The 18,548-nt window shown below is 45.1% G+C and overlaps 1 protein-coding gene and 1 long non-coding RNA gene across 2 annotated transcripts in view; one reads left to right on the forward strand and one right to left on the reverse strand.

The window, feature by feature from the left end:
• Nucleotides 1–18,389, forward strand: part of ITPR1 (inositol 1,4,5-trisphosphate receptor type 1) — a 322,601-nt gene extending 304,212 nt beyond the window's left edge. The window contains exons 59-60 of the mRNA XM_052638520.1: nucleotides 8,529–8,690; nucleotides 18,032–18,389. Of these exons, the coding sequence (XP_052494480.1) occupies nucleotides 8,529–8,690; nucleotides 18,032–18,118 (249 nt within the window). The 3' untranslated portion in view covers nucleotides 18,119–18,389. The remainder of the gene's footprint in view (nucleotides 1–8,528; nucleotides 8,691–18,031) is intronic.
• LOC128046441 (uncharacterized) overlaps nucleotides 8,400–18,548 on the reverse strand; it is a 140,323-nt gene continuing 130,174 nt past the window's right edge. Inside the window, exon 4 of the long non-coding RNA XR_008199261.1 lies at nucleotides 8,400–8,669. This is a non-coding gene — a long non-coding RNA (uncharacterized LOC128046441). The remainder of the gene's footprint in view (nucleotides 8,670–18,548) is intronic.

An 18,548-nucleotide genomic window follows, 5' to 3' on the forward strand; every position in this document is an offset into this window, starting at 1 on the left:
TGCCCTGCTCGGCACAGCGACGCCTCCCTCACCCCCGCCCTGACCTTTCTCCCCTCCTCTGTAATCCTGGGCTTCCTCCACCCAGCAGCCTGGATACCCAGGGCCCAGCGGTGCCTCTCTGACTGATGGGCTCTGCTATCTCAAGGCCCCAGTGCAGGCCCAGCATCCCTTCACCTGAGGGTCCACAGTGACATAGAACGGTGGCTCTGCAGCTGGCCTTGCCTAGGGATTTCATCAGAAATGGGTGCGGTCCTCGCTCTGGCGAGGGCCCGGCTCTGTTACACTGTATCATCCAAGAACAACTATTAACCAAGTCTGGGAAGGGTGAGTGGTCATTCCAGCCCAGCTGAAGATTATATAACAGGGCCCGTCTGGGTGATGTCGGCTGAGACGAGAGCAGACTGGGCTCATGCCTGTACTCGGGGCCGGCCTGGGCACTCTTCACGTGGCTCCACCAGGAAGAGAGAAATCCTGGCGTCTGAAATCTGGGAAAGGAAGAACTCACTCACGTGGGATCGAGTGCTACACCTGGAGTCAGCATCTCAGACGACAGACCAGCTCTGTGACCTTGGGCTGCTGACACCGACCTACAATACTTTTGCATCGTACTTTCCAGTTGACAGACACATTCTCACAGCCATTTGATTCTCATATTAACCCTGTGAAGCAGCTTCAAAAAAAGGGAAGCAGAGACCCAGGTTGGTTGGCTGACTCGCCCAGCTTGCCGCCCTGTGAATACTCTGGGCATCTGGGCTTCAGTTCCTGACTCCAGGACACAGCTCCTGCCCATTGACACACTGACAACTTGGGGCTGCTGCAGAAACCAACCTCTGACATACCGGGACCTGGATCCTTGAACTAGGGTCTGGCATCCCTCATAGCTCAGTTGGTAAAGAACCTGCCTGCAATGCAGGAGACCTGGGTTCGATTCCTAGGTTGGGAAGATCCCCTGGAGGAGGAAATAGCAACCCACTCCAGTATTCTTGCCTACAGAAACCCAGGGATAGAGGAGCCTGGCAGGCTACAGTCCATGGGGTCCCAACAGTTGGACATGACTTAGCGACTAAACCACCACCAACAAATTCCAGGTGTGGGATCCTTTTTTTTTTTTTTAATTTAAGAGATTTTACTTTTTTACAGAAGTTTTAGGTTTACAGAACTGCTGAACAAAAAGTCCTGAGTTCTCATGTGCCCCCTTCTCCCTACCTTGCCTGCCAGTTCCCATCTTAGTAACTTTTGTTTACTATGGTGTAGTTACAATTGGTAACCTAATATACAGTAATTATTAACTAAAGATGGTATTTTACACCAGGGTTTGTGCTTGTGTTGTGCTCTGTCTATTCATCACTACCACCCCCAACCGCTGATTTTTTTTTTTACCTTTGGGATTCACTGTTTTAGGTTTGTTTTTTTTTTTTTTTGTCTTTTTAAATGTATCACAGATACTATAAGTGGCAATTTTGGAATCATTGAGCATCACGATCATTATCATTGTTTTTCACCCAAAGTAACAAATTCTGGGTTTTGTTTGTTTTCTCTTATCTTAGGAAAGAGCTCTGAAGATTATTTTCTTCCTCTTTAATGCAAATAATCACCTTAACTTGGGCTTCCTAGGTTGTGCTGCTGCTGCTGCTGCTAAGTCGCGTCAGTCGTGTCCAACTCTTAGCGACCCCATGGACTGTAGCCCACCAGGCTGCTCCATCATGGGGTTCTCCAGGCAAGAGTACTGGAGTGGGGTGCCATTGCCTTCTCCGCCTAGGCTGTGCAGTGGTAAAGAATTCACCTGCCAATGCAGGAGACTCAGGTTCTATCCCTTGGTCAGGAAGATCCCCTGGAGAAGGGAATGGCAACCCACTGTAGTATTCCTGCCTGGGGAATCCCATGGACAGAGGAGCTTTGTGGGCTGCAGTCCGTGGGGGTCGCAAAGAATAGGACACAACTGAGTGCGCGCACACACAATCACCTTCCCTCACAAGAGAGGCAAATGTTTAAGGTTTATTGAGTGTAATATATTCCTGCTGTAGAAAAGTTAAGGGTTATCTTCAGTCGTCCTCCTCCACCCTCTTCCAGGCATTTTCTGGGGGTTTGGATACATGAAGCCAGGAGTCTGTTTCCAGGCTGCCCCTCCCCCGCTTTGGTTCACTCCAGCCATCCCCAGGCACACTGGGAAATCCAGTCTTTCATCTTGCTTGGTAAGATAAGGTGCAGTGCCTCTGACATTTGCTTTGAAAGGACCATCTCTGCTCTCCTGAATCTTCCCCAAGGGGATTCTGAAGGGTGGAGGGGACTCTGCGGCTTACAGGTCCATTTTCCTGGGACCCATCTTCTGGCCAGTGATTCTGTCTTTTATCCTCATGACCCCACCAAAAAAAAAAAAAAACTTGCAATTCTCTAGTCTGGCTGTGAAAGAATAACGGATTTAGCCATAAATGCTATGTTGTTTACATGGTAAACAAAACTCTACCATCAGTGGACTTTCTCTGAGGAGGTAACTGATGATCTCAGCTGTCTTTCTTAGAACTGCCTCTTCAGTTGAACCTGGGAAGAGGGAGAAAAAAAAAAAAACACTTCTCAGAATGATTAGCATTTGCATCATACAATCCAACTTCCTCTCCTCCTCTCTCTCTCACACACACACACACACACACACCCTCCCTCTTTCCAGTCAAGAACGTTTCAAGAGGTCAGTGCCGCCCCCGTGTCTAAAACTTCAGTGTTTGCTTTGCAGGGACTTTTCCAACTTTACCTAGAAAAGAACTAACCAGAACCTTAGCACTTGTGGTCAGCCTGCTTCCGGCTGTGGCTTGAGTCGGTTTGTCTGCTCTGACAGAGGAAGTGCTTGCTGTGACGGGAACCGCACTGGCTGGATTGTAGGACTGGGGCAGACAGTGCCTAAGGACATTGGTATGTGAGGTGCCAGCAGCAAGGAGGGCGAGCGAAGCACAGAGGGGCTCCCAGACCCAGGGCGACAGATGCGGCCGACAGACAGGCGGTGCAGCCACCAGCCCTCGCCCAGCCCCACCCTCCTGACCACACACACCCGCCAAGATGAGTTCATGTATAAACAACATGTCTTCGCTGGAGATGACTTTCTCAAAAGTTCAGTAGAAGCTGGGCCCCTGAGACATGTTTTTGACCTGGAATAGACGTGAAGGTGGGATTTTTGCAAGCGTTCAGAGACCTTCAGAGTCTGGCTGGCTAGAGAGGCAGGGGTGCGCACTTCACAGGAGTCAGAGTGCTCTAACCAGCTCAGCGTTTGGTGTGAAAGGCTGAGCTAGATTGAAGTCACTTCTCTCTCTGCTCCTCTGCTAAGGCTGGAACAGTCTTAGGATTTTTCCTGTAGATTCGGATCTCAGTGTGGCCAGGTCGTGCTGGTGAGGAGCCTTCACACTGCACTGGAATTTATCCTACCGCACAGGATGTAAAACCCAGTGGAAATGGAGAGCACAGTTTGGCCAGAATAGCTAATTTTAACTCGTTGGTAATTTGAGATTTGACTTAACGGCCAGGATGATTATTTAAGTAAAATACTGGCTACACCGAGGATCTCAAATTTTTGGTACACACCCATGTCAGGGCAAAAGAGCTAATGACACCCACTGGCCAGAGCACTCAGGTTCCCTTGTTTGGGGTTTTGGTGGGGCCCCCAACTCTGCTTCTTACTGTTAGATGTAAATGTTAGAGGGCTACAAGGGAGAAACTTGAAGGTGGTCACCGGGGAGTATCTAGACCAGGAAATCCTGTCCCTCTGTTTGCACTGAAGACTCTCATGAGATGGAGAATGAAGACTTATCACTAGGATCCAGGGACAGGGTCCAAAGAGACCTGTAGAAAGGATGACGTTTCTATAAAATCATGGGATTTTACCTTTAAATCTGATTCATGTTCTGCTCCAGGGCATATTGTGAGGCCAATATATTTTCAATCGTTAACTGTTGACTAAGATGGACATTCAAATGAGATGCGTTTTTTCTGTCCATGGCTTTGCGTAGCCCTCAGACGGGGTCTTCATCCCCAGGAGTACAGGGAACCAATGTATAGAAGCACAGAGAAAGCGAAAGCAAACAGCATCAGAGTGCATCTGTTGACCCTTGAGGGGAGGAGCACAGATGCCAGCAGCAGCCACCTTAGGGCCAGTGGAGCCCGTTCACCGGTCCAGCAGACACTGGGCACTGAGCACTTGGAGCTGAGACTGCAGTGGGGTCCGTGGAAGTGCGGAGCCATGCCCTGCAGCCACACTACCGCCCCCTGGGGATATAGGGACCTTGCCATCCTGTCTCTAGACCCTCAGCACTCAGCCCTGTGCCAGGCACAGAAATTATCAATGGTCTTTTCAGTAATCAGTTGTTGGATGGGGACTGTGTATTTTGCATTTGTCAGAGGCCTTTCTGAAACCGTTGCTTAGGAGTCAAGGGATCACATCATACACCCCATGGAAGAAGGTATGAATCCACTGTGAACAAAGTCTCTTTTCCATCTATAGTTGTTGGGTCACTTGCTCTTTAAGAAGAAACTGTTCTTTAAGGTATGTGCAGACTTTGCATCAATTTTCTGTATTCTTTTGAAGACCTGTTTAATGTGGATTTTGTTTGGAAAGCTGTTTTCTATTTTTGTGGAGGATTCGCTAAGCCAATGCACATGAAAGATCTGAGAGCCAGGTTTGAGGTGAATCCTCTGGCCATTTTCAGCAGTTCCTCTGTATGTCAGGCACTGGTGACTGCTCACCTTCGCCCCAGCGCCTCACCAGGCAGGGGCTCCTGGTCACTTTCTGCCCTTCCTCACCACCTGCTGTCCCTGCTGCCTCCCTGCCTTACCAGTCCAGCTGGCCAGCCAGCATCACACATGGGCCCACCAAAGTCTGTCTGCTCTCCTCCCCAGCTAAGACCACTCTGGTTTTCCAGGCTGTGCGCAACCGCCTGCTGAGTAGCCCTCGTGGTGACCCCTTGTGTGGCCAAATACAAACCTTCCCCGAGACCCAGACCTTCCAGGAAGAGGACACCAGCCACTCACAGCCCCCACAGTCACGTCCGATGTTGACCTGACTCTCACTCCCTTGACACAGCCTAGCTGCTTTCTTCAGTTCTGCTTTTTAACAGAAACAGCCACTCTCCTTAACTAAACTGCAAGCACTCTGTTGGGTGGAACCCTGGCTCATACTTAGGTTTCAAAGCCATGACCACCTTAACAACATCTAGGAGGTAGGGACCAAGTGCGGGGGCTTCGCTGCTGGGTCGCCAACACCAAGTATGTAAAGACTCCTGAAGCAGTTGCATTTCTTAAAATGTTTTCTTCCGAGAGTGCTTATGCTTTTGAGTTGAATCCAAAGAACTAGCAAATATTTCCTTCCAGATATACTCAGCAATAGCAGCTTACAGTTTGTAAACACCAGGTCATTCTCAGGGTCTCCTGTGAAATACAGGGATTTCCTTCTTCCCCACCCTCTACCAGTCACCCTCTCTTCTGGGGCTGGTTCTGCGCTACCATCTTGCAACACCCTCCCAACAGGATGTCTGTGGTATCCCCATGGATGGTGTGTCTATGTGCTCTTCAGAGTCTGACGGTTTCAGTGGGACTTTGTGTCTTTCCTCTTTACCTTGCTTCCTCGGGAGTCAGTGTGCAGACACGTGGAGTCATCCCTTCAGAAGTCCGGCCTCGGGTGCTTGGCCGGTCCCCAGCAGTTGTGCTTATGGTCCACCAGCCTGGCCCACCCATCTCTCCTCCTGTCACGGGGCTTGAGCCGTCTATGAGCATCAGTAACGCCCAGACCCCTGTCCCCTCCATGCGCCGTCTCCTGATCAGTCGGGCCATTCCTCCCTGAGAGGGACAGAGGGGGAAGGTGTGGTGATGACTTGGGGTGGTGAGTGTCATCAGTGACAGCTGACCATATGCCTTTCAGCATCGCTACTGTGCTGAAGCGTTTTCAGATGTCTGCTCTCCTCTTCTTCGCTGTAGACACACAGCAGGGAACCGATGCAGCCATGGCAACAGTCCAGAGTTCTAGGCTGGTCATCCTCAAGATGGAATGTATTTGTCAAATGCTGTTTTGCCTACTGCTCTGTCTGTGGAGGGACGCTGATGAGAGCTAGTGGAGGCTACTGTCAGGGCACACGTGAAGGGAATGTTGGTCAGGGCGTGTGGCACAGGCAGGGAGACAGTGTCATATTCCTCCTCCCACGGGCATTCTAAACACTTGAGATTCACCGTGTAAGCATTAGTTACCAGGCCACCCAGGAAGCAGTGGATTGACCATTCCTTGCATCCACGAGTATTTATCCAGGGTCTTCTGTGTTTTAGTCTCTGTACTCAGGTGGCTCCTGGTCTCAGGATGCAGGCAGGCTAGAGGATCCCCCCATGTCTTAAGCAAATGCTTTGAAGCAGACGGGACACCTGTGCCAGTGTGGTGCCTTCTTTGTGAAACTATCAACTAGTTCTTGTTTGGCGTCTGTATTGCTAGATCTGATCAGGTCAAGACATGGTCGTCTCGCTTTTTAATATTTAGACATGTCTTGTGGGATTTTGTTCTTGATTTCGAGTATGTTGATGCCTTGTATTGTGTATGACAGGTTGGCAAACTCCGGCCTGTAGGTCAAAGTGGGCCCTCTGCCAGCATTTGTCAAGTCTTCTTGGGAAACAGCTACCCCATTCACTTGTGTCTATGGCTGTTTGGGGGCTACATGGCGGATTCATTGTGACAGAGTCCATATGGTCCAGAAAGCCAAAGATCCTATCAGAAAATACTACCCGGAAAAAGTCTGCTGACCTCTGGTGTACACAAAGCACCAATAGCAAATTCTGCATGTGTGTGTTGGGGGGTGGGGGGGGGTGGTCATGATTGTGTTAGAATGTTTATTAGAATTTATCCCGATGAGATCAGAATGGCCCAGAAGAAACGTGGTAGCACGTGGATGTGGAAGAAGTAGGTTTTCCTCCCCTTACCTCCGGCTGATGAAGCTTCTCTGTGGTTCATTCCTACCTTTCTGTACAGCACTCGTCTGTAAAGTTTACTTTTTAGGAGAAGTGGGAGAAAAGCAGATGTGGGCAGAAAGAAGTGAGGTGGGAGGAAGAGTCTTGTCCATTCTGTTAACCAGCAGTGAGAAATGGTGTTGACAGGTATGAGCAATAGGTATTAAAAGAAAGGGTGGACCTCTGACTTACTTGCAGTAATGTCTTTTCACATTAAAATAACAAATATAAATCTTCTCCTTAATGTGTAAATGCAGAACCAATATTCTTGAAGTATTTGTTATGAATTCTAAGTTGCTCTGTATAGTTGAGTTGAACACATGTTCATCATCACAAATTTCATGTAACCCCCTAAGAGTATCCTTTGGCTCTCTTCAGAGTACATATGTGTTTTAGTCCTAAAAGTCCAGTTCTCTTCAGACACGGGAGCATTAAAGGGGACATCTGTTTCTCTTTCAAGTTTGTAATTTGATTGCAGTCACCAAGCATTGAATCTGCCTGCCCTACCTTTGGGTAATATTGATGAAGGGACCAAAATCTCACTTAGATTAAGGGTCCAGTTTTGTGCTGGTAAATGTTTGGGAAAAGAGGGGGAACTGATTTGTTGTGTTTGCCACTTTGAATACTAACACCATGGCCATTTCAGGTGACAAGTGTGATGTTACTGAAAGCAGAGTTGTAAAGAGTTACGCAGTTGGACCCTATTATAGTGTTTCCATCATACAGACATGATAGAGGTGAACAACCTCAAGAGCATGGATAGAAATAAAATGTGGGAAATGAAAAAAAAAAAAAAAGAGTGGAGATGATGAGGGGAGGAGACTGAATGGGTCTTTCTTACACCAACCGAAAACACAGGCCAGCCATTTCAGGCGTGGAGGAGCAGGAGGCAAGAGGTGAGGGGAGGCAAGAAGTGAGGGGTGGTGGTCGTTAAGTTCACAAAGAGGGCAACTGAACCCACTCTCCGTTTGCAGCCTCTTGACAGTGGTCTACCAAAAGCACACCCATACACGTTGCTGGTAAATCCCACAACACTCGGATCTTAAAATCCACTTACTTCTAGAGTGTTTGTTTGCAAATGATTTTGGAGTTTAAGTTGGGGAAGAGGTACAGAATCCCTGAGGATGGATGGTGGTGAGGGTCGCACAGCAGAGTGGATGCTCTTAATGCACTGAACTGTACACCTCAAAGTGACTACCGTGGTAAGTTGTATTCTGTATACGGGACCACAGTTTTAAGACTCAGATCTCCTTGGCTCTGTAATTTGCAGAGATCACAGATGGAACGGCAGTGTTCGTATTCGGAGTAGAGGAACTTTGGAAACCCACTTTGACCCATGTGTAATTTTACAGTGATTTCTTCTAGGAATTAAGAGAGTTTCCTTACACTCAATTACAAAGATATTTACTGAATTTTTTTTTTAAAACACAGTGCAGTACATGAGTTCTGTAGCAGGCAGAGACAGCCCGACGAGCGATGCTGCCAAGACAGGATGGCATGGGAAGAGTGCCTCTGTGGTCTTTGCTGGTAGAAGTGACGCCCTCTTTTTTCCGTCTGGGTTCTAGGAAAGAAACCTAGACTGGTTCCCGAGGATGAGAGCCATGTCCCTGGTCAGCAGCGATTCGGAAGGAGAACAGAATGAGCTGAGGAACCTGCAGGAGAAGCTGGAGTCCACCATGAAGCTTGTCACCAACCTCTCTGGACAGCTGTCAGAATTAAAAGATCAGGTAAAGAAAAGAACCCTACCTGCCTACACACATACACACACCACTACGATACACACCAGATTCGGTGAGGGGGGAAAAAAACAGTAGTGCTCATGTTATAATGCTGACGTTTGTCATCTGGACGAAAAAGGAAATGGGTGAGAAGCCCATTCGGTCCATCAGTTTCCCCTCCGTTCCCCCCTCACTGCCCCTTTGACAGGATAAGCCTGTGACACTACTTTCAGCGCTGCTCAGGACGAGGTTTTAATGTGACAAACCAAACCAGAAAATGAGAAAATGCAAACTACTTCAGTGAAGCGCTGTCCAGAAAAACACACTGTAAGTCTGTCCCGTCTTCTTCACTGACGGAAGATGGCAAGCTGTTTCTGGCTTTTCTTTTCAGCCCTCAGAACTATCAGCTCCTCTCCCCAGGTACTTACGTTCAGCATCCAGGGGATAAACCCTAGTCCAGGAAGAGCCCCATCCTCACTGACTGGCTGCCGTCGTCCAGGCAGCTGCTGGGCGTGGGACAGGGAGCAGTCTGAACGCACCCCTGCCCTCCCCGGGCTTAGCCGTCCACACGCGTGCTGCTGCGTCCTGCCCCCGTCCCTAAGATAAACGCCTTGCCCCTGTAACTAAGCTGGGGCAAGGGGGCATTCTTTGTGCCCTCTCCTGGCCCCCTTAAAACAAGCACTCACAGTCACCAGGTGATGACCTCTGTGCTGGGAGAACCTGGTGCTCAGCCGCATTGATTGGGATCACCCTGCACACCGTGCTTCTTTCAAGCTTTTTAATCAGTTCCATACGTGAGATGATACATTTTACACAGCAGCAGTTACCAGGCCAGGCTGGCCCGGAGATAAGTGGTAAGGTAGACCCACAGCTGCTTGATTACTCTGGGGAACATAATAACAAGTATAATAACTAGTGAAGCTCCACCTAGGGTAAACTCTTCTTGGAGGTGGTTTCCATGGCACTTTAAGCAGTCCTACTTTGCATTATGTTTCTTTGCCAACTAAATTATTCCAAACTGAGCCCCAAGATACTCTCTGGCCTCAAATTCATTTCTTTCACTTGTATTAAGGTGCAAATAAAAAGATTAATGAGAGGAGAAAGCCTTATTTATGAAGGCTATCTGTGGTGCTGAGCTGGGAAGCCCCCTAAAATGAGTAATAACCTGCATAAGTAAAACTTATAGAGATATAACTAGTTTCCTTTGCTAATTGTTTTATTGAGTCTTTAACCCTGCTGTGAAACACTTGACAAATGGTCCCCAGAACTACAGTGATGCACGAGTCTGTCTGCTACGGCTGCTTCTGTTACCCTCCCACCTGCGAGTGAGGCGAGCTCTTTAATGCATGGAGCGATGCTTGAGCTCCCTTCCTCTCCCTTAGAGCTGTGGCTGTAAGAATCGCCATTAAATCAGGTACTTTAAATTAGATGCCAAAAAGTCATAAGAGAAACTGATCTAATATAGACCTAAATAAAGGAAGCAATTAGCTTTCTATACAGTGCCATCTGTAAACACATCTGGAGCTATTATTGGGTAGTCTATGGTAGTAAATGCCACACAAGTAGCCTGGCCTGTCCTCTCAACACTAAGAATCTGGGGTGTTGAATTGCTCCCTGAAGGTGGTTCTGAAGCTGCTTCAGTGATGGACACTTCGCAAAGCAGTGAACTTGGCCTAAGGAGTGAGTGGAGCTGAGGAATTCACCCAGAATCATAGGTGTACGAGGTACCCAAGACCCCGGAGGGCATTGGACCCCATTCCATCGTTTTGTTTTGTTGTTGTTGAGATACTAAGATACACAGCAGGCTTTTGGGAAATTTACCCAACTTTACCCGAAAACAGCAGGCAGGAGCTCTTGGTCTTACAGGCTGGGCTTGAGTTTCCCTTGTTTTGTTTCCTCATTGTACCCTGTTTGCCTTTCATGGTTGACTGTTTCAATTCTTACTCATTTTTTTAAGAGTTAGAGTTTCAGAAGTCACATCATATATCAATATTTAAACATTACAAAGGATACATTCATTGCCATGTTACGTAACTGATCATAGAGACTTGGCATCAGGATTGTTTCTATGAAGCCAGAATTTGGCTTGAACAAACTATGTAAAACTATGATTACGTATGAGCTAAGGTTCATTAAGTGACAGCAAAACCAGTGTGGTTTAAACTGCTTGGTTTCAGCTCTTTTTACGTTTTTGTTTTAAAGTGAGCCGTTGGAACCACCCTTCAGAAAACCTTACCCTTATGAATGAATTTGAAATTGAACTATTTTTTCCTTGAAGATGTTATAGCCTAAAAAGAAATAGGAAACCAGTAACTTATTCTAAAGTACCTTTTACCAGGATTGATCTGCTTAGGTTTTAAGATGTCCAGAATTACAGGAAAAACTCAGCATTACTGCTTTTACTGGGGGAAACTTGGTTCTTACAGAAGGAATTAGTCAACAGTTTCTTTTGACTTAGTAGCAAAGCTTTAAAGCATTTTTTGGAGAATCAACTTGGTGAAAAGATTCACATTTTGTTAATTTGGTGTCTAACAATCCTAAAGATTTCTTAACCTTTTCTGCATAAGAAGTCATGCAGATAGGCAGCGAACTGCTGGTTCTTAAATGGTAATTGTGAGAATTCTTGCTCTCCAAAGGGAAAAAAGTTTTGAATTAAAAAATAAAAAGCCCACAAATGATTAATGAACAAGAAACTCTGTGATAAGATATTTTTTAAACCAGCTATGAAAGAATACCATTCAGTAGTAACAGTGCTGGAAAATACAAAAATTGCTTCATCACTTAGATATTTTTTCAGATCTTCTGGTCCAAAAAAGCAGCATAATGGAGCAAAGATAGTTGAATGTCTTTGGCTTTGATCTTTATTGTTATTGACCTCTCTGGTGGTGGTGGTCTTCAAATACCAGTTTGAGAAGAAAAAGTTCTTATCAAGGATACTAGTAAAACCCTGGTTAGTGGCTTTTCCATTACTGCCAAGAATTAAAATTACTGTTCTAAGTGTTAATTCATGATGCTGCTCATCTTCAAGTTTCCCCTCCCAAGAGATTCTGAATACAAATGTGATTCTAAAATGTTATGGAAAACCCCCAAAGAACTTTCTGGCCAATCCAGTAGTTGTTAGGAATACTAGTAGTGCTTGAAATTCTTACCATATTAACATGGTATATTGTTTGGTGTTTTTCATGCAAGAGGGTCATTATCTTGTTAACTACATAAAGAAGGAAGGAATAACATGATCAGAATAATTCCTCACAGTTGGAAAATGGGATATTAAACCTCACCTGAAGGTCGGTGTTCCTTAGCCTGTGTTGGAATCACAGAAGAGGCCGTAGGTAACACCTGCCCTCTAGGATACTTTGATCTATCCAGAAAGAAGCAGACCTCGAACAATAGGATACAGCAGGAAAAGTACTAGGGCCCATCTGCCAGAATGAAGCCCATCTCATGGGGCAAGCGGGGCCTGGGGTGTCAGAGGAGTTGAGCTCCTGCAGCTTGCTGCTGCTGCTGCTAAGTCACTTCAGTCGTGTCCGACTCTGTGCGACCCCATAGACGGCAGCCCACCAGGCTCCACCATCCCAGGGATTCTCCAGGCAAGGACACTGGAGTGGGTTGCCATTTCCTTCTCCAATGCAGGAAAGTGAAAAGTGAAAGTGAAGTCGCCTACAGCTTGACAAGGAGGTAACTTCTAAGCTAACAAGGAGGCGCAGCAAGGGGGGCAGCCCTGGAGGGGTGTCAGCATGAGCAACAGCATGAAAGTGCATGGCATGCTCCAGCAAAGGCACTGTGCCCCGGGCCTTTCACCACTTCTAGCCACCATTTACTAAGCACCTGTGGGGTGCAGCCCTAGGGCCTGGGGTTACAACGCTGAGCTGAACCTATTCTCCTTCAAGGAACTAAGAGTCTGGAGTGGGAGACAAATAGGTAGACAAATTAGAATTCAACCTGATAAGTATGTAACAGAAATTTGAAAGTTGGCTCAGGGAGTAAAGAAAAAGGCAGCACTTCATTCTGCCTGACCTGAGGGAGAGGATCTGAGTCACTGCCATGGAAGCCTCAGGAATGGTCATGCAGAAGCGTGCGAGAGAGTCTTATCAGGGAAGCTCAAGAGGACCACTGCACTGGGGACCAAGAGTGTGACTGTCTGTATGTTTATAGTGAGTCAGTATACCTGCTTTTGAGAGAGGTTTCAGCTGTAGTTTTCAGTATTTTAGGCTCGTCCTTAGCAGCATGACTGATTGTATAGGACTGTAAATATCAGTTAGATCAAGGCTAGTGGAGGTGATGGAATTCCAAGTGAGCTATTTCAAATCCTAAAAGATGATGCTGTGAAAGTGCTGCACTCAGTATGCCAGAAAATTTGGAAAACTGGAAAAGGTTTTCATTCCAATCCCAAAGAAAGGCAATTCCAAAGAATGCTCAAAGTACCGAACAATTGCACTCATCTCACACACTAGTAAAGTAATGCCCAAAGTTCTCCAAGCTAGGCTTCAGCAATACGTGGACTGTGAACTCCCTGATGTTCAAGCTGGTTTTAGAAAAGGCAGAGGAACCAGAGATCAAATTCCCAACATCTGCTGGATCATCAAAAAAGCAAGAGAGTTCCAGAAAAATATCTACTTCTGCTTTATTGACTACACCAAAGCCTTTGACTGTGTGGACCATGACAAACTGTGGAAAATTCTTAGAGATGGAAATACCAGACCACCTAACTGGCCTCCTGAGAAATCTGTATGCAAGTCAAGAAGCAACAGATAGAACTGGACATGGAACAACAGACTGGTTCCAAATCAGGAAAGGAGTACATCAAGGCTGCATATTGTCACCCTGTTTATTTAACTTATATGCAGAGTACATCATGAGAAACGCTGGGCTGGAAGAAGCACAAGCTGGAATCAAGACTGCCAGGAGAAATATCAATAACCTCAGATATGCAGATGACACCACCCTTAGGGCAGAAAGTGATGAAGAACTAAAGAGCCTCTTGATAAAAGTGAAAGAGGAGAGTGAAAAAGTTGGCTTAAAGCTCAACATTCAGAAAACTAAGATCATGGCATCTGGTCCCATCTCTTCATGGAAAATAGTGGAGAAACAGTGGCAGACATTATTTTGGGGGGCTCCAAAATGACTGCAGCCATGAAATTAAAAGATGCTTACTCCTTGGAAGGAAAGTCATGACCAACCTAGACAGCATATTAAAAGGCAGAGACATTACTTTGTCAACAAAGGTCCGTCTGGTCTATGGTTTTTCCAGTGGTCATGTATGGATGTGAGAGTTGGACTATAAAGAAAGCTGAGTGCCAAAAAATCGACGCTTTTGAACTGTGGTGTTAGAGAAGACTCTTGAGAGTCCCTTGGACTCAAGGAGATCCAACCAGTCCATCCTAAAGGAGATCAATCCTGGGTGTTCATTGGAAGGACTGATGTTGAAGCTGAAACTCCAGTACTTTGGCCACCTGATGCAAAGAACTGACTCATTTGATAAGGCCCTGATGCTGGGAAAGATTGAAGGCAGGAGGAGAAGGGGATGACAGAGGAAGAGATGGTTGGATGGACATGAGTTTGGGTAAACTCCAGGAGTTGGTGATGGACAGGGAGGGCTGGCATGCTGCGGTCCATGGGGTTGCAGAGTCAGACACGACTGAGCCACTGAACTGAGAGATCAGTTGTGGTGACTGGAGTTTCCAGGCTGCTGAGAATCGGAGTAGCCACGGCCTTACTGTGACAGGAAAGCAGGCTGCAGCTTCCGTGTGCTGTGGATGAACTTTCTCTGCAGTGCAAGCCCTCAATCATTTACGCTGGTACAGCAGGTTTTGCCCATTTGCAGTTGACGCTATTTTCATGGAACATCTTTTAGACATTTGGTTGCTTCTGACCTATAAAGCTATCATATCATTTGCTTTCTGTTTAGACTGAGTCAAAAAGAAGGCATACAGAAATTCAAGATAGTCTCTATATAGTTTATGAAGAAGAACATTGCTTCAGATGTTCATCCTTAGCAAAATGTGGATTTTGAGGGTTTTTCAATGTATCTACTACAAATGGGACATGTTGTACTAATCAAGATAGATTTTTCAGTATGAACATGTTGTTACCTTAGATCTCAATCTGATGGATATTTTTATCTAGTCAGTTTTGTTTCAAATGTCCAGAGAGAATGTGCTAAGGGTAGACTTTGTTTTGATATGGGTAATAGTAACAGATAATAATGATGCCTTAAATAAGATATATAGAGTGTATGTGAATCTTTGTAGACAGACAGGTAAGTAGGTTGAATTGAGCTAATAAAGCCAGGAATTATGTGAGAATGTGTACCAAGGGACCAGGGAAACTTACCTGGTCAGCAGTGTTGAACTTGGTTTCTTATAGGCCAAATTTAGGTCCAGGGTGGGGTCTGTTTTCACTGACTATCTCAGAAATAAGCCAAGATCAACAGGAGAGTTACATTTTCATATACTTGAATGCTTTGGAAAAAAAAAATCCAAGCATATGAACTACTTGGTTTTCTTTCGTTACTGTTCCCATGTAATTATCACTGGATGAGGACTGTGTCCAAAGGGCCAGATACTTAAGCAGCTGCCCCTGGTACTTTAACATTGATTACTCACTTAGATGACAGCCATTCTGTCTACAAGGCCATGGTTGATCGAAACGGAATTCAGGCAGTCAGATTTGTGTGCCGACCATGTGCTCAACTGCAGAGAATCATTCCTGAGATCTCATTTTGAGAAAATGTACCCAAAGTACTTTTTAAGTATTCAAGTATATGAAAATGTAATTTTTCTAAGGATCTTGGCCTATTTCTGAGACAGAGAAATGCTCTTCTAGAGCAGCAGTGTGGACCTAGATTCACAGCATTAACACTACCTTGGAACCTGTTAGCAATGCAGATTCACCGACCTTACCCTGAGCCTCCTCGATGGAAACTCTGTGGGCCCTTTGATCTGTGTTGTAACAAGCCTTCGAGGTGCTTCTGGCACGTGCCAAAGTTTAAGAACTATTATTCTAGGGAAATAGGAAACAAAATTAAGTATGTGCTGAAAGTGAAAGTGTTAGTCGCCCCGTCATGTCTGACTCTTTGCCATCCCCCGGACTGTAGCCCGTCAGGCTCCTACGCGCATGGAATTCTCCAGGCAGGGGTACTGGAGTGGGTTGCCATTTCCTTCTCCAAGGGATCTTTCCGACCCAGGGATGGAACCTCGGTCTCCTGCATTGCAGACAAATTCTTTACCATCTGAACCACCAAGGAAGAAGCCCCAGGGAAGTATGTGCTAGGTTCTTGAAACTACCAGGCACAACCTCTGCTTGAACAAAGGTTTTGGCTGCTCACCTCAGTAGGGAGCTTCAAGATCAGGGACTGAGGGATGGTGATGTGATCGTTATTTTAGGAAAACAAACCTGGAGAATTAGAGTCGGACCACCACTGAGGTATCACGTGCTACCTATAGAAGAGGGAGGGAAGATGTGCCATTGGTTGGTTCATTTGCTATAACAAACGCAGTTTTAGAAGCTTTCAAGAGAATGACTGAATAGCCAATAGATTGGACACACAGGCATGAGGCTACACAACATACAGAGAAGATCATCTCAAATGTAAGTAGAAATTTATAGAAGACTTTCAGGAAAAACTTCAGTGGCCAACTTCAACCATGGAAAGATCTCAGCATCTTTAAATGGAAGCTATGAGTACCCATCAGTACGAGCTGAGCCCACCAAGATTCCTAAATCATTGAGAATGCGGAGTTTATTAAATGTAGTGAGTTCTGTTGGAGTCCTTCTCAAGGCTACCTGCCAAGGGACTAGTTCGGGGGTGAAAGTCTGGGCTGAGTATGTGAAGTATCAGTCAGTGACATGACCGACCGCATCACCATCTAGTTGTCAGTTTATTCCATGAGTCACAGGAGGCTCTCCTGCAGCTGAATCTGTGAAGTATAGCAGAGGATTGTGACACCTCCTGTGAAGATTTGTTGCTCATCTAAGGAGACTTTCAAGGCTAGCAGAATACCCCTAATTCAACTCTTCATAAGCGGCTTTGTAAAGAGTTACCTTTTGGAAATACTCACTCCTTGTAAATCTTCTCTCCTAAAATACAACTGAAGGCATTTCATAGGAGTCTCAACATAGTATTTTGATATGAAAGGAAAACTGCTGTTTCAAATAAGGCAAAATAACTACTTTAAATCGGACTGAGGTAACTTATTCTCGTTTTACTTTCTCTCGGGGTGTTTTGTACCAAAAATTAGTCCAGGTGAAAACTGAGATTTAAGCATCTACAAAGTGACAGACACTATTAGAAAATTTACATACATCCTCTCTATGAGGTCGGAATTATTACCCTCATTATGTGAATGAAGAAACAGACTTTGAAAAGTTACAACATAAAACCTTATGGAAATAGGTCTGATTCCAGTGCCCACATTCTTTATATTAATACTACTAAACCCTAATTCCTCTCTGACTTTAGGAAGCCAAAAATGTAGAAGCAGGATCTAAGCCCACTTAGATAGAGAGAACAATTTTATCAGATATTTCATATAGCTTTTTTACCTTAATTGACCTAAATGCCCAGCATCAAATGCAGAGTTGGGATAACTGGGTTAAGAAAAATGGAAATACAGGGAGTTAATTATGCCCTGAAATAGGCAGAACTGAGCTAGATACCTGTTAATATGAGAACTGGTTTAGTTCAGCAGCCAAATAAAAGGTCCTGACTTCCTGTTTGCAGTTTTGAAAGCACAGTTTCATTTGAGCAGCTGTAAGAAGCGCTCTTTCCTGACCTTAGTGTGTGTAGGGGGTGAGGACTGGTCACCACTGAGTGCCAGGCCATGATTTATGTCATTCAATCACCTGGACCTGAGCTGTTAGGGACATTCTCACCTCCCTAGAAATGCTGTGTGGTTCTTTTTTCTCTCTCTCAAAACTATCCGAGAACAACTGGAGAATAACCGAGACACCCGGAAGACAAGGGACTTCATCTCTCTCAAACTTAGAGTTCTAGACACATTGGACAGTTTGAGTGTTTAGTGTGTCGCAACTCTTGTTCAAAGCTATTATTTGGACATAGATTTGGGAAACAAGAATCTTGTGCTTTAACTGCTTTTTGTTCCTTTATGAAACAAGTAGCAAGCAGAATTTCTGAATGTCACATTGCATGACTAGGGCACAGAATTCCCCATTCTGCTCAGGTAGATGTCCTTTTTGAAGTTGTGTGTTTGATATACTAATTGGTATGCTATTTGTAGAAAGTGGGTTTCAGTATAAACCATAACCACAGAGGTAAGTCTATGGTTGAGTGTACGATTTGACGTACAGGAAGTGTCTGGGTCTAATGATGAAACTTTTTAACTTTCCAGATGACAGAACAAAGGAAGCAGAAACAAAGAATTGGTCTTCTAGGACATCCTCCTCACATGAATGTCAACCCACAGCAACCAGCATAAGCAAATGAACTAAAGGCGTCGTATTTACCTTTTTAAATTATTTTTAGTGTGGGTCTGGCTAATTAGTTCTGATTCACCCAGAGAGGTTACATTTATGCTTAGTATATTTGTAAATACTCAGTTTTATACTGTATGTATATGATTGCTACTCTCCAGGTTTGGATATATGTATTGTAATTAGAATTGTTGGCAGGGTGAAATTTCATTTGTGCCAAAAAAAGTATTTAAAATGCCTTTTTGGGAAGGACTAAAGAAAGCACCTGACTTGCACTTGAACCACATGATAGATTTAAAAGTATATGACATGTATTTTGTATTTAAATCTAGAATAACCAGTATTTATGTTTTTTATAAAACTGTGCAATACCAATTATGCAATCACCATAAATCTGTAACTCCTGTGTATCCTAAGGGGAGTGCACATCTTTGA

The sequence above is a fragment of the Budorcas taxicolor genome, chromosome 1 (assembly GCF_023091745.1).
Source record: "Budorcas taxicolor isolate Tak-1 chromosome 1, Takin1.1, whole genome shotgun sequence".
Taxonomy (NCBI): Eukaryota; Metazoa; Chordata; class Mammalia; order Artiodactyla; family Bovidae; genus Budorcas; species Budorcas taxicolor.